Here is a 14,961-nt window from a genome sequence, read left to right as displayed (position 1 = left end):
GAGATCAAGGCAGCACTGAAACTCCAAATATTGTTAGAATCAAGAAAGTACAACTCCTCAAAAACGAATCCCCTTTTCACTGTGCTGGATTCTCAGAAGAGGGAAGAAAATGATGCCAGAACAACTTACTCCCCTGAAGGGAAGAATTCTTTGTCTCTGCTCAAAATTAATGTAAAAAGTACATGCCTTTCCTCTCTGGTATAAGAATGCTTTTTCTCAAAAGAGACACAGAGTCAAAGCTACTGAATTTCTCTCCAAACTCCACTGATCTATTCATATACACATAGATAAGGAAAATAAACAATATTAAGACTATCTCTACAGCCATACTGAAAAAACAATGATACTATCAGCCCTTGCATTGCTAAGCAGATTGAACTTACTACATCTTTCACAGGACACTGCCCTCCTCTGCAGCCCTCTGCTACTTTTTATCTTAATGAGGGAATTTAATGCTCATGGAATGACACCACCAGCAGTGGCGAGATCCAGGAATAGCGTGGGCAGATGCTGTGCACAAGTTTCTCCCACAGCTCTGCCAATCAGCCTCAAGCCTGACTCATCTGCTTTCAGCATTGTGTCTTCCTGAAACAGTGTTCTATTCTCCTGTGCCAACTGTACGGTATAGAATTCCACTACGAATTAAAATGACTGTAGACAAATTTTCCCTATCATGACTCCTAACTTGAAATCAGGGCTGCAAGGGCTTGAAAATGAGAGTAAAAGACTGCGCAATAAACCAATAAACTTCTCATGAAAATTAATTTACCTATAAAAATAATTTCTGCAAAAGAAAGAGGAGAAAATTAATCCCAGCACCCCCCCCCCAAAGAATACCCTTTTTAAGACTTGTCCTTCTTTCATCTCTGCAACAGTATCTAAACAGCAGCTGCTTCTGAATCAAACTAAGTTGTAAAACTAAGTTGTGTTATGAATTTCACCATTCTGCAAGAGCTGCTCTGAAGTGCATCTGTCAATAGCAACATCTGTTTTTGGTTCATCTCAAACTATTTTAAGGGCAGCACTGGAAGGTATTCAAAGAATGGCAAAAGGAGCCAAAGAACATTTTTATTGTTGCAATTTTAACACTTACAAGCCTGCGTATCAGCCTAAAAGTAGGTGAGTTGTGAGCCAGGCCAGAAGACTGTTTATCCATGATTAAGTGTCACCGTGAGGTGTTAATATGGAGAGGTATGCAAGAACTTAGTTGGCAACTTTGTAAAGATAAAATAAAGGCTCTTTATTTAAAGCAGCAGTTGTGCTACTGATGCAGCAAACAGCTTATGGCAAGTGCCATTTCCAAGTTCCTGCAAAAGTCTTTTTTCCTCCTGCAAAACCCACCCCAGGCCATTTCCTAAAAAAGTTTGTTATTGTGATAGATGGAAGTGTGCATGGAAGCAAAGACAAATTTCAAGAAGCATTTGGCAAAGGAAAAATTATTAACACAACTTAATATATCATTTAACAAAAGTAGTCAGGATAAATTTTTGATGTGGCAAGCATTTTAAACAGTGCGACTTTTTCATGAAAGTCACAGAGTCTTCCAAGGTACGGGCATATGCACAAGCTATTTCACAGTAAGTTAGACTATGTACTTCCATGGCGTCACATAGAGCCAACAACCTACAGGCATGCTCTTACCCTGGTGTAAATGTCAGGTATGTTGAAATATTTCTCCCGTCAGTGCAAGCTAAGTCAGCTAGTTTGCTCTTGAGCTGCCAAAGGGTAAGAACTTAACCTCAGGTACTACAAAGCAGCTGCTCTACCATAAATTTACTTAGTGTAGTAAACTTTATCACTGGTCCACACTTGCACTGCATAGCATCCATGAAATACTGCAAAGTGGATCCAAAAGAGTTAAAAACAGGCACTGTGGCAATTTCCAATTGCCATTAATTCAGGTTTCATATACACACGACACCTTACAGCTCAATTCAGGTCTTCTTAACCCAGTTATTTTCAAAGACTGCTAAAGAGCAACTCCTCGTTGAAGTTTCATATATGCTACACAGAGAAAGCTAGGAAGATAGCTACCCTAAGTAGGTATTTATTCAGGTATATGTGAATAAAGAACGAACTTTGGCAGGAGACCTGCCTTTCATAAAGGACAGAGATCAGGATAGAGCAAGCAACATTTTTCTTTACTGCTTAGTAATTCTGATGGAAATTAAAATCAAGAGATAAATTCCACAGTGGTGTTCATTCTCCAGTAATCAGCAATCTTTGCCTATTCTCAGTATATTTCTTGCACTCTTGAGTTGCTTTCGTAATTCCCTACGATGTTGCCTGAGTTTTGCAATGGCTATGCAAGGCCTTCATCCACGTTGACAGCCATTTATAAGCTGCTTTGGTAAGCTGCCATTTCCCTTTCTCTCCTCCAAGCAGCAGCATCATCAAGGGTCCACGTAGGACCCCACAAATGGAAACAAGGACTGGCAGAAGTGTGTAGCACTGCCAGGCGAGTTACTTATAAACGCAACCAGGCAGTCCCAGCTCTGGCTCTGACAAACTGCCTCCTTCACAGCTCAGCTGAGATGTCTCTGTTTATTTGAATGATAATGGGAAACTAATTTCCAAGATGTTGCCACACTGAGATCATTTGTTGATAAAAGGCAACACTGGATGAGTGAAGAGCCAAGACTGCTCTTCATAAGCACTGATCCCAGTGTAACTACCCAGGTCACATTTCCCTAGAGCTGGTACTGAACAGGAGTGAGTAAGGAGAAAACCAGAAACAGTGATATTAACCTCCACCGCATTACAGCCTAGCAGTGAAGCTCTGCCAGTGATTTACAAAGCAAAGGCTTCCAAGGGCATAGCAACAGCATGCTGCCTCCTTGAAATTATTGGTATTATTCTTCTACTTTACCTTACTTTAACATGTAATTCATTTAAATGTAAAATGAGATTTTGTTTTTCCAGACATTTATTTCATAAAATTTGATTTACTATAAAACTACATTATTTCTAATTTATGGCAACCCCTTCTAAACCCTCTTTAATTACACGGTGTTCCATTATTATCCTTCTGAGTCTGATGGCAGTATTACAAATGTACCAAGTTCTCTCCTGAAGAGAATGCTGTTTTCTTTCTCTTTTTCAGCTCACTATGCCCTGAAGTTATGCTGAGGAAGTCCCTTAATGAATTTAAGAAAAGCAGTAGAAACACATTCTCTGTGAGAACATTTCCAGCAAACTGTCCTCTATAACACTTTTATTTCTGTCTGGAGATATAGAGACAAACAGATGGGGCTGTTTACAGCCACCTGGTGCACACATACTACCGTCTTTATGCTTTTAGAGCATCTGTCCTGTCCAGAGGCAAAATGAAAAATAAGAGATTAAGCAAAATATCTAATCTCCTTTCAAAGATTCCAAGTCATGCTGTCACACTGTTGCTTAACTTTATCTCCCTAGGTCGTTTCACCTTTTTCCTGGCCAAGCTTATTTAAGTTCCACTTTACGCACTGGATCTTGTTATACCTTTGTGTATAGAAAGAAAAATCCTCTATTCCACTCGTAATTTACAGATGCAAAATCCTACATATAAAATAATTAATCCACTGTTCAATATTTCTTCTATAAATTGCAGGTATTAAATACGCTAAGCATTGCAATACGATGACTGTTTTTCTAGACCTCTAATTATTTTGGTTAAGTCACCATCACTGGAGATACTAAAAGACATGTAGATGTGGCACTCAGGGACATGGTTTAGTGGTGGACTTGGCAGTGTTATGTTAGTGGCTGGACTTGATGATCATAAAGGTCTTTTCCAACCTAAATGATTATATGATTTCAACAAATTTCTATGAACGCTAAAACACACTGCTTGTAACTGCAGATGTAGCTTATGGCCTTCCAGGGATTGCAAAGGGAGCTCTGGGATACCCAATGACACAACCTACCTGATTTCAGATTTTGAAGTGGGATAAAGCCCTCCCTGATTCCCAGATGTCTTACCCACACTTTGTTATACTGAAATGCAGATGATGATAATGGGACCATTTAACAAGCAGTTCACATCATTACAAATCAGTAACCTGCTGTCCTTATTTTGTTATCTGCCAGTCTTTGTTAACTCCAAATACTTTATCAGCAAAGATTTTATTCTCTAGGTTTCTGAGGAGTTTCCTGAATGGCATTAGACCTTGCTAGCAAAGACTTCACTCATTTCTCTCCATGTTCACATCTCTCAGAACCAGGCTGTAAATGATCCATGTCTGTAATTTTAACTCCACTTACACAAACTTTTAAATGCAGGGGCCTTTGTTTCAACCGGGCAAAAGGTCACTAATTGCTTCATGGGGTTTTACATTAGAAATATTAATTATACATATATATATGTATGTATGTATTTAAAATTCCTTTTACCTTTTGCTTCTTGTTCTGGTTATTCCAGCACTGCAAGAAAAGGGTCTAATCCTGCTCTTAGGACAATAAAAGTGAGTTGCTCCAAGTGTAACTGCACTGGTGCATTAATGAACACAATATACTCTGGCACTGGAGGAAAGGCAGACTCAAAACCTTTTGAGTTAGAACTCAAAATTCTTACACAGCATGCATGAATATGATTTTTCTGTTCAGACCACTAGATATCCTCCTACTTTTCTTCCAAATAATCATGGTTAAGACCTTTCATAGTTCTATGGCAGATTTCATATTTGATGCCAGCTATAAATGAATTAGTGCATTTCCTCTTTCCTCCCAGTTTCTTCTTCAGGTCTTAACAGAGATCCACACTATGAACTTCAGGAAAAAATTATCGCTGATTTTACACAAGATTGGTGGGGACAGTGTGTTTCATCTATTGTTGCCACTTTCAGTGGTTGGCCTCAGAATGCTGTGGAACTGCTGGGAAGATGACCGGCAATTCCAAGTTTCCTCTATTTCTCCACTGCCTCTTAAGTCTTGCCCTTTCACACACTTGCCTATGGCAGCTGTGCCAAGTTGCCCTGGAAAAAACACGGAAAAGCAGCAGCTTGATGTTAAAACAAATATCAAAGAATACCATAATATGGGGGGGGAAAAAATAGAGAACATATTGTTCCATAATGTAAGGCAAGTAAGGATTGAATCTGCCCTGGTTACTTGCAGTGACATCTTCCAATCTCTCTAACAAGAGTTGGAAGAATTCCTTCAGAGTGCAAACAGACCTGCAAACCAGGAGCTAGTTAAAGCACTCTCATCCTTAGCCAAGTGCAATTTTGTTAAACTCTTGCATAAGTGATCACAGCAAGACAGCAGGATTCATGTTTATTACCTGAATTGTCTGGTAAACTGAAGGATCAAATCCTTTCACAGTCACTTCCCGAAAAACTCTTGGCTCCAGTTCCTCTTTGGTCAGATCACAGTGATATATAATACCTAAAATAGAGTGCAAGTTTGTCAGCTTAGTGTATGTCCGTCGTTAAAAGGATGCTGATTTCAGTGCTCTGATGGAGTAATGAATAGCAAAGGTAACTCGGCAGGGTGAAGAACAGTAGCTCTAGACACATTCTTTCAGTTAATATATAATTTAACAGATAGATATATGCACTTCACCTAGGCAGGGTGCAAAAGCTTTCTGTACAGAAGGAATATCTCTCTACACCCATATAAAGCCAGCTATCCAAAGTGGGTAAAGCAAAATAGAAAAAAATATTTGTTTTCATAAAGTTACATAGCACTTTTTGAAAATGATGATGTTGGAAGAAATAAGTAGGAAGTCAATTATGAAACATCTCCTCTAGAGCTAATATATCAGACTTTCATTCAGGTCAACATTTTTCTCTTTATGATAAAATATTTTGAAAATACAATTCAAATAGACCCCCGGATAATGGAAAAAGCTGAACATCCACTTGAAATTGTAGCAGACTAGCTCGGGTTACTTGTGTAACTGAACAGAATTTGGTCTCATGCAATTTATTTTACAATCTGATCCTGCAGGTTTGAAGGCAACTTGACTTGCTTGAGTTGCACCCATGATTTCCAAAGGATTGTGCCCATTAGAAAATTTATGTGTATAAGATTTCTAGGTTGCAGCAGAGGCAGAATCTCAGAGACTGCAGCAATCTAGATATTAAACAGATGTGTAATTAGCCAAGAAGAATTTTGTGTTTAGACTATGAATCATATTTCCTGTCATTCAACCCTAAGAGCATTTGAGCATATGCACACAGGGTAACATTTTACAAAATCCTAATATTTATGGATATACTGCAGATACATATGAAACGTAAAACTAACCTCGGTGTTAATTCTTTGTTTTTCAGCTTTACAACAAGGTGGTCTCTATAAAATTTAAAATGTGTACCAGGGAAAAGATCACTAAAAGTTAAGGCAAAGAGCCCTCTATAGAGATCCTCAATGTAATAAAATTAAGGTGGACAGGACTTGATTGAAATAGTGCTGTATTGTCTGTATTTTAGATACTTTAAGGAAATCAGAAGTAATTATTACAGAGGTTATAGCTATAAAAAATTATATTGAAACATGAAATAATGAGGAAACATATCTGATACAAGGGATTGGTCTCACTAAATCACTGACTGTGGGAAAATCAGAAAGATACAGATTGGCAAAGGAACAGAGATGAAAACTAACATTCCTGATAACTGATAAAGCCTCTTTCTATAATGGTGAATTAACACGGAATCTAATCTGCTGGGAATTTTTCTTCATTTATCACAAGTGACTAGCAAGCCTAATGCAGGGTGACAGGTACAAACAAGTATTAAAACAGCATTTCCCTTAGAGATTAGGATCCAGAAAGTGATGCCAAAGCACAAAGGAAAGCACATCAGGTGGCAACAGGCAGAGCAGACATTTGACATATATATACAGCCACCCAAGCTGGATAATGTACTGGCAAACATTACACACAGAGCAGGCAGAATAGCTGCATATTAGGAAACCACATGATGAAGTATAAGCACAGTCACAGACTGCATTTCAGGAGTCAGTCAACCCAATATTAGAGTAACATATAATTGAATCCCTGATACCGCATCTCTTGTTCTGTCATATTTTTAGTGGCATGGCAGTTAATATCCAAAACCATAGTAATGTTGGTGCCTGCACTCTTTTGCTGGGTGGTAAATAAATGCAAAACAATAGAGTGCTCCCTTAAATATCCTACTGGAGGGGACAGCAGGGATAACCACATTTTTCAGGGAACAGCAAAAATTATTTTTATGGTGTCAGCATCTATGGTTTTAGAACTGCTTTATTCATCATTTCATACATATATTTACTATTACTTTTGTTGTAGGTATTAAGCATAAACAAACAATAATTAACATTAAATGTTAATTTGTTTCTCATTAGAAAAAAGAAGTGCAACTTAATACAAGTGCAAATTATATTGATTTCTAATCATAAAGTAGGAAGATCTATATTTATCAAGGACCAGCTCCATACCTTTTGTCTGATTATTCCACTGATGGGGTGAATGGAGGTTGCATGCGAATAAAATACCCACACACCTACCTAAAAATTATCTCTCTGGTCTGATTTCCTCACCCTTTCCTTATTCCCATACAGTCTACCTCCATTTCTTCCCTTCCTCTTTCTTCTATATTCCAGGTTGCTCATGGCAAATTCTCTGTAGATGCTAAGCACATGGATGAAAAGAAGGAAAAAAAAGTCTGCCTAAGCAACCAGCAGGCAGTGAGAGCAACCACTGCTGGCTGGCAAGCCGCAGATTAACAGATCTCTGGGCTCTTCCCCTCCACATGTTTAGCAGTTGCAGAGACTCTGCTGAATCAGCGAAGGTGAACAGTGCAGGCCCGTAAGACTGGCAACTTCTTGCCCATGAGCTGCGATGTGAGCAAGTGAACAATCTGAACCATCATGCTGGGATGAAGTCAGAGTGCCCCTGAGCTCCTCTCCAGTTGCAATGATCTTAGTGCTGTTTAAAAGTTTGTTTAAAAGAGGAACTGGAAACCTATCTTGTTTCTGGTTATGTAAATAGTAAGATAATAATAGGAAATCTACCACACTTCTTAACTGCTAAGCTTGAAACATAATTTTGATAATTTGACACAATCCTTTAGCAAAAACAGACACCTATCAAAACTATCATACAGCCATTTTGCAACGTGGCTGTGCTTTAACTGAAACAGAGGGAAAATGTATATCAGATGCTGTAAGAACAGTTTGGATCATCTTATGATTCATGATCACTTACAACCCTGGAATAAGATGAAGATTCTGGAGCCTATCTCTCCTCTCCATACTTGAATCCTTTCCTGCATTAGCTATTGATTGTTTGGGCTATAAAGAAATTTTAAATAAAACAACAACAGCAAAAAACCCCCACAAAACCAACAACAAAACCAATCAACCAACCAACCAACCAACCCCAAATCCAAACAAAACCCCCCCAAAACCAGCAAACACATTTTCTTGTCATATACTAGCTTGACAGTTGCATAGAAACTCCCTCATTATTCAAAATCCTGGAGTACTTACTGGTGTTCCACACATGTATTACAGAATGTTTTGGACAGCTCTGGCTTTGCAAGAGGATTCCTACAGCAATCCAACAGATAATCCAACAGATGTAAGCACAGATAGTAAGAATGCTCTTATGAGGCTATGCATAAATGCATCACAAAGCTATCAGAAAAAAAAAAAAGACTTTTTAAAATGCTCTTCAAAATTGTGATGAAAAATCCCACTGAATACGTTAAAAATTGTCTTCAACAGAATTTGTAAACTTGTATCTTGCTGTATGAAGCAATAGCTGTGAGAATGCTACAGTTTCCTCTCTAGTACAAGCCAGTCTTGAGTAATTTCTCAGTGCAGCTCTCTCAAATATTAGTATGCATATTATTTAGCCCTCATGGATCAAGGACTGGTACATTTTGAAGTGCACAACCACTGCTTAACTACATGGTGGGGAAGCAGTTTTATTTGCATCTTAGAGATACCTAATAACTACTAAACAGAAAATGAGAAAGATATTGTTTCCAAGAAAAGGAACAATAACTAGGGGAAAAACCAATCTTACCTGGAGATAAAAAGGAAGTAAACTGATAGAATATTTCGGTGTCCTTCTTTTGGCCACTATATCCCACAATACTGCCAACTTCTAGGGGGAAAGTCTTGAGATGTGCACCAGTAGCTAGGTCATGAAGTTGCAGGATATTCTTCACGTCATGCAGATAGCACAAAACCAGGAAGTTGGACCTCACACAAGCAACCCATTCTGCAGATTGCAGAAAAGAGAAACAAAACCACAGAAAATACAGTGAAAAGAACTGTAAGAAGGAAAACAATTAGACATAACCTGACTGTAAAATTCTTTACCATTCCGAAATACATGAACCAAAATTTTTGACATGCATCAACTCCTAAAAATCTTTAAAAGTCACCTGCCTTCTGAAACAAAAAGGTGAACCCAAAAGTAAAGGCTGACATTCTTTGGAAACACACTAACCATGATGCTTGAAGCTAATTTATGCAGACAGAGGAGTAAAGAATTGCTTAACCAAGATGCTTATACATTTGGGGTGCTTATAGACCGTTACTGCTCTTAAATATCACATATTTCAGTGCAAAACCCAAGCAAAACACTGATCTTTGCCAGTAATACTTATGGAAATGCATGAAAATAAAAACAATCATTATGATTCGGACTTAAGCTAAACTCGTAAGAATAGACATGTCCTGTATTGCACATTGAAATACAGCACCTAGAGGTTACCATTCATCATTTTTTTACTGGTTAAGTATTCAGGAGGCTATTATCTTAAGTAAGCTCTACTGGGCGTAAGAAAAGGATTACTCTGAGATGACATCCTCAACACACCACTGTCACAAAAAAAGTGTTTATTCAAGAAGCTAACATTAAACAGCATTCTTTAGTCTGTATGGTAGTAGGAACAGGATGTAACACAGTCAACATAATCTGGCAAAAAGATCCAGGAACAAAATCCTCTACAGAAGTTATTTCCTTTATACCACTCCTGGCAGCTCTGGGTCCTGCAGAACTGCCCACCTCAGCTGTGCAGGAAAGAGAGCTTCTGCTTCAAAGAACCTTTCACATTCTGAGTTTGTTCTTCAGAATAATTACCAGAGATGTATGAACTTTTTCATGAGGGAATGCTGATTTTCTTAATTGGACTTTGAAAAAATCTAAACTAATGAAAAAAAAAAAAAAAAGAAAAAGATAAAAAACCAGCTCCGGGCTGGCAATTTCTACAAAAATCCCTGCAGTTCTACTGACCATCTCACTTCCTCTCGCCATCTTTATACCCTGTGAAGCACAGAAACTCTTCAGGGCTCCAGTTCACCCAGAATATATCACGTAACATTCTCTCCTGTCTCCTCTGCTGCTGGCTTTAGATCTTTAGTGACAAATATATTTATTTACTTATGCAGACAGGGAAAAGTTCGAAACCTCTTCATCTCTCTTACTACTTCTGTCATTTTAAAAACCACTTACCCTACTTTGCAACAAAAGTATTTCAACTTCTTCTCATTAAGTCACAAATCACATACAAACAAGACAAAGTACAAACCAGGTTAAAAGTCAAGAAAAATATATCTGGAAGGAAAAGACATTTTTTGTTTTGTTTGTAAGACTAGGTGAAGTGGTGATTCTTGTCCTCTACCAACTTTATATATGCAACTTCTCCCCTGACTACTCAGATTGGCAACCTAAATCATGGGCAAGGTACCATGGACAATGACTTCTCTAATCTGCTGTAAGCAAAACCCAGAAAGATGGAATAAAATGAGCAAGAAAAATCTGGTAGGACCGACTGGGGCACACTGTAATGTCAAAGAAGCACTGTGAGAAGGGGAGTTTAAAATACCAATATCAGAGGAAAAAACATCAAAACCAAAACAAAGTAAGCTAAAATTGACTGAATTTCAGTTTTACATTATTCACATTTTAACAGTTCTTTCCAGTTCCCCCAGAGTCTTATAAAACCAAATAAATTGAATTCAGAGTTGTACTGAAGACAGCTTTATAAATGGATCTTTGCACATTCAGGTTCCAGAACAAAAGTTCGAAGTTGTATCATGTGCCCCTTCCATTAAGGCTAACAAAGTCTTTCTGAATTGAAGGTCAAAATTCTTTATTCTGTAGCATTTAGCTTCTTTAACAGTCCCTGCTTTCATATACAATTCAGGTCTGTCATGACCCCCTACAGCTCCAAGACCTTCAAATCCTAATAGCTCAATACAGTCTACCTTCCTTTTAGCTTGCTCCTGAATTTAACACTAGTCTGACTTTCTGGCCAAATGAATTTATGTTACATAAACACCAAAATAAAGCTTTAGTACTCTTTTCTTCACAGAGGCCACCACTGATACTTTTTTACCCTAAGGCTTTCCAACTTCCTCATGAGCTTCTAGCCTAAATCTGGGAATTTTCTAACCAAAGCACCAGAGTACAACACTAACTGGAATTTCAACCATGAAGCCATGACCTGAAATAATACGACAGAGCACAACATAACACTGTTTATAAATTAGTAATTCATGTGTAATTTTAGCTCTGCAGTGACTTAAATTGCTTAAGTGAGGCTGGAGAACAGAATAAACTTTGTAAGTTTAAATGTTATAGCCAATTACATATTTTGAAACACAGCATCATTCTTGGCTGTATAAACAAGGAGAATACGCAGTAATTTAAAATATTTATTACATTGTCACTGCACATATCTGCTAACATTCACATGTATAACTGGTTTAACGCAAATATGAATTAAAAAAAAAAAGTATCCCTACAGTAACACACAATTTTTGCTTGCAGATGTAACTAAAATGTCCAGTTTTACTCTTGAAATTTCTTGACACTTGAAAGTTTCATGAAATGGATGACAGACACTCTTAGATCAACTTTAAATGTGTAATACATAGATTTGCTTCCGCAAAAATACTACTTAAGCAATCTTTATTTTACAATTAAATTGTGATGACCCTTAATTCCTCACCAATAGTTTGATGAAGCATTGCAGTTTAATGAATATTTTAATTAAAAGTCGAAGTACATTATTACTTTGACTTACGTATTACAAAGAAATATTACTCTTTTACTAAAAAAATCAGTTGCCTAAGGGTAAGACTGCTGGCTTATGTGAAGATTCCTGCTATTGAAGACCTTGCCTAGGAAACAGCAACATTAAATCAGAATCAAAACAGAGCAAAACACTGAAGCAGACACGAAAGAGCAGGAAAAAAAAAAGACACTAAGAGCCTACATTTATACACAGCAAGCTAAAACAATGCTGAATTATTAACAAGAGCTATTTTTTGACTGCAAGGTGCAAGCTGAGTCTCTGTTACTCCCATGCTTGCCACAGAGAACTGCAGATACTGTCAAGTTTGTTGCATTAGCAGTCAGACTCCTTGGTTTTGCTCATGCTTTGCAGAACACATCCTGCATACCCCTGCACTTCCTGGAACCTTCACTGTTTAAAAGTTAAATCTGACAACATTTCTGTAGGCTCTCTTTACAGACAATGGGCAGAAAAAAGCACCTTTAGAATGCAGTTCACCCAATTGTGTTGGATACTCCATTCTGGGATAATGTGAACTTCTTTGCTGACCAGTTTTTCTAACACAAGTGGGATTTTCACAAAAAGCTAACCATCCAATACCTCTCCAATATATAGGGTGGTTTATTTTCAGTTAATACCAATGAACAGAGCAGTTATTTTCACAGTTACATCTAAGTTTATCTATTATTCTCCAGCATACTTACAATGCACCTACTTGCAATACCCATCAGGCAAGGGATTTATTTAACAATAAACATGTAGAGGTTGCCTCTTCCAACTTGAGCCTGTCGGCTCAGGCATCAGAGAGATGGACACAGTTGGAGGCACTGGTAGGTGCTGAAAATAGATGTGAAGAATTATTGGCACTGATCATTTCTCTCTGAAGATGACAGTGACCACTTGGATAACTATAAAAGATTACGCACAATTTTTCAACAGCTAAATTTGTGCTAGACGAGTTATACCTCTTAACAAGGCCTAGAAAATTGAGCTCAACCATCTTGAAGTTGTAGCTCTGCCTTTTAAAAATTCATATACTGCTACTTTCCAAAACCTTTAGTATTTCAACAGTCTGCATTAGTAGCAAAGGCATGCCACCAACCTGGCACCTGCAACATTGCTGTGAACAACTTTTGAAACAGTTTCACAAAAAAAAAGATTAAATCCTCACACCAAGCATCTGTGCCACTAACCTTAACTACTTACAACAGCTTTGACCTTTCGTTTCTGCAGCAGTAGCTACAGCATGCCAATTGTCCAACTGTACAAACCTGCTTTGACAGATGCAGACTGAAATGTTGATGGAGAACATGCCAAGCTAGCAAAGCTAGGTAGCCATAAGCCTTCAGCAATAAACTGCTGAGTTACTTGCTGTACGGTGTGCTTGTGCATCCTCTCAACAACTAGTGAATATATTTCCATGGACTGACAAAGCTGTAGCTGGATAATGGACCTGGAAGATCATTTTGGTTTCTTTGGTCATCCCAGACAGCAACCACGTATCACAGTGTCTCTGAGATCAACAGGTATCCATGCTGACCTCAATTAAAATGATCTGTAACCACTCAAGGCTACCTATGAGTAGACTTGGAAGTAAAATATGAGCAATTTACAGAATAAAACATGTATCATTCTGAAACACGTGAGTAAATGTTCATGAGCCCTCACAACATAAAGCATGTGTCTTCTCCCTGACATGCCATCCTCAGTGACAGCCTGCCATGTTTAAGTTAATGGAAAAGCTCCAACCAATTTCAAAACAAGAAAAAACACACAAAACGAGAGCCCAAAGCTCTTCTGAAGCTGCAAACATTAGGAGAAACGCTTCCTTAAGTAACCTAAGGCTTTAGCCATCTGTGACTGATGCAGTTTTTCCATGGTAAAGAGAGTTAAACAAAGCCATAAAAGCCCTATGAGGGAAGCAGAATAAAACTTTCAGTCAGGGACATGCATCTGGACCACATCTTCTCCTCAGTGACTGAGGGACTGTATCCAGCTTGGCCAGATCTTAGGGGGCGATTTTTATTGCTGGGAAACACTGGAGCTAAGCCACACCTCAGTTGGCTTGTTTGTCGAGGGGAGTGTGTGTGTGCACATACGTCCCATTTCATATTAGAAGCTTATCAATCTGGTCATTTGCATTGTAGCCAGCTCCCTCCTCTCTGCCACACTTCTGCACTAGCTGTCTCTGTAGGATGTTTCCTCTGGGCTGTACACAGGTGGCCACACAACTGCTCCTCACAACAGAGACACAACCCTTCATGCACCTGCTTTGCAAGCAAAACTCCCAAGACTGTAAGGCTCTGAAAAACACCACAGAGTAACAGAGTACACAAGCTTCCTGACGGCCAAGATGAACACAAGGGATTACTCACACCCGTGTACACACATCCTTGTCATTCAGGATCAACAATTCCCTGGTGCTCATTCCAGACTTTTCCTCCTGGTTTCACTACAGTGCCAAAAGATATATTTCAGTTTTGGGAGGAGTGTTACTGCAACTCTTAAGCATTTATGAATTAGCAGATTAAAGGTATGAAGAAAAAAATACTATATTTCACTTGGAGTGCACATTCCAGCTGAGGGAAGGGAAGCAGTTTATATCACTGAGTTTAGGTATGCAGATGTGTGCAAGGTACAGGAGCATTGCTAGCTTTGACCCTGCTTGGTAAATGGCTGAGATTCAAGGAACTGTTCAGGATCACTCATCTCGTCTGTGACACATTCAGGAATATGCCTTATTTCTCATTCCTCCTTACTCAGGATATCTATTCTGTCTTTCTTTTAATTGTCACCAGTACAGGGCTAGATATAACTGCTACTCTTGAGCTGTCCTGCTCTACCAGTATTAAGCACTTCGGGGGCGGGGGGGGGAGCAGAGTTCTCAAAATCAATTATTTAGCCTTCTAAAGACAGCAAGTTTATCCTATGCCTTAGAATTAGGGTCACAGTGACTGTA

General features: G+C 38.4%; 1 protein-coding gene across 1 annotated transcript in view; it reads right to left on the bottom strand.

The window, feature by feature from the left end:
- The window catches only part of PREP (prolyl endopeptidase), a 92,422-nt gene that overhangs the window by 33,506 nt on the left and 43,955 nt on the right, over positions 1–14,961 (bottom strand). The window contains exons 9-10 of the mRNA XM_030489229.1: positions 8,999–9,196; positions 5,264–5,367 (exon numbers count right to left, since the gene is read on the bottom strand). Of these exons, the coding sequence (XP_030345089.1) occupies positions 5,264–5,367; positions 8,999–9,196 (302 nt within the window). The remainder of the gene's footprint in view (positions 1–5,263; positions 5,368–8,998; positions 9,197–14,961) is intronic.

Source organism: Strigops habroptila, chromosome 6 (assembly GCF_004027225.2).
Source record: "Strigops habroptila isolate Jane chromosome 6, bStrHab1.2.pri, whole genome shotgun sequence".
Lineage (NCBI taxonomy): Eukaryota > Metazoa > Chordata > Aves > Psittaciformes > Psittacidae > Strigops > Strigops habroptila.
Note: the sequence above shows the minus strand (reverse complement) of the source record. Positions and strands in the feature narration are given on the sequence as shown.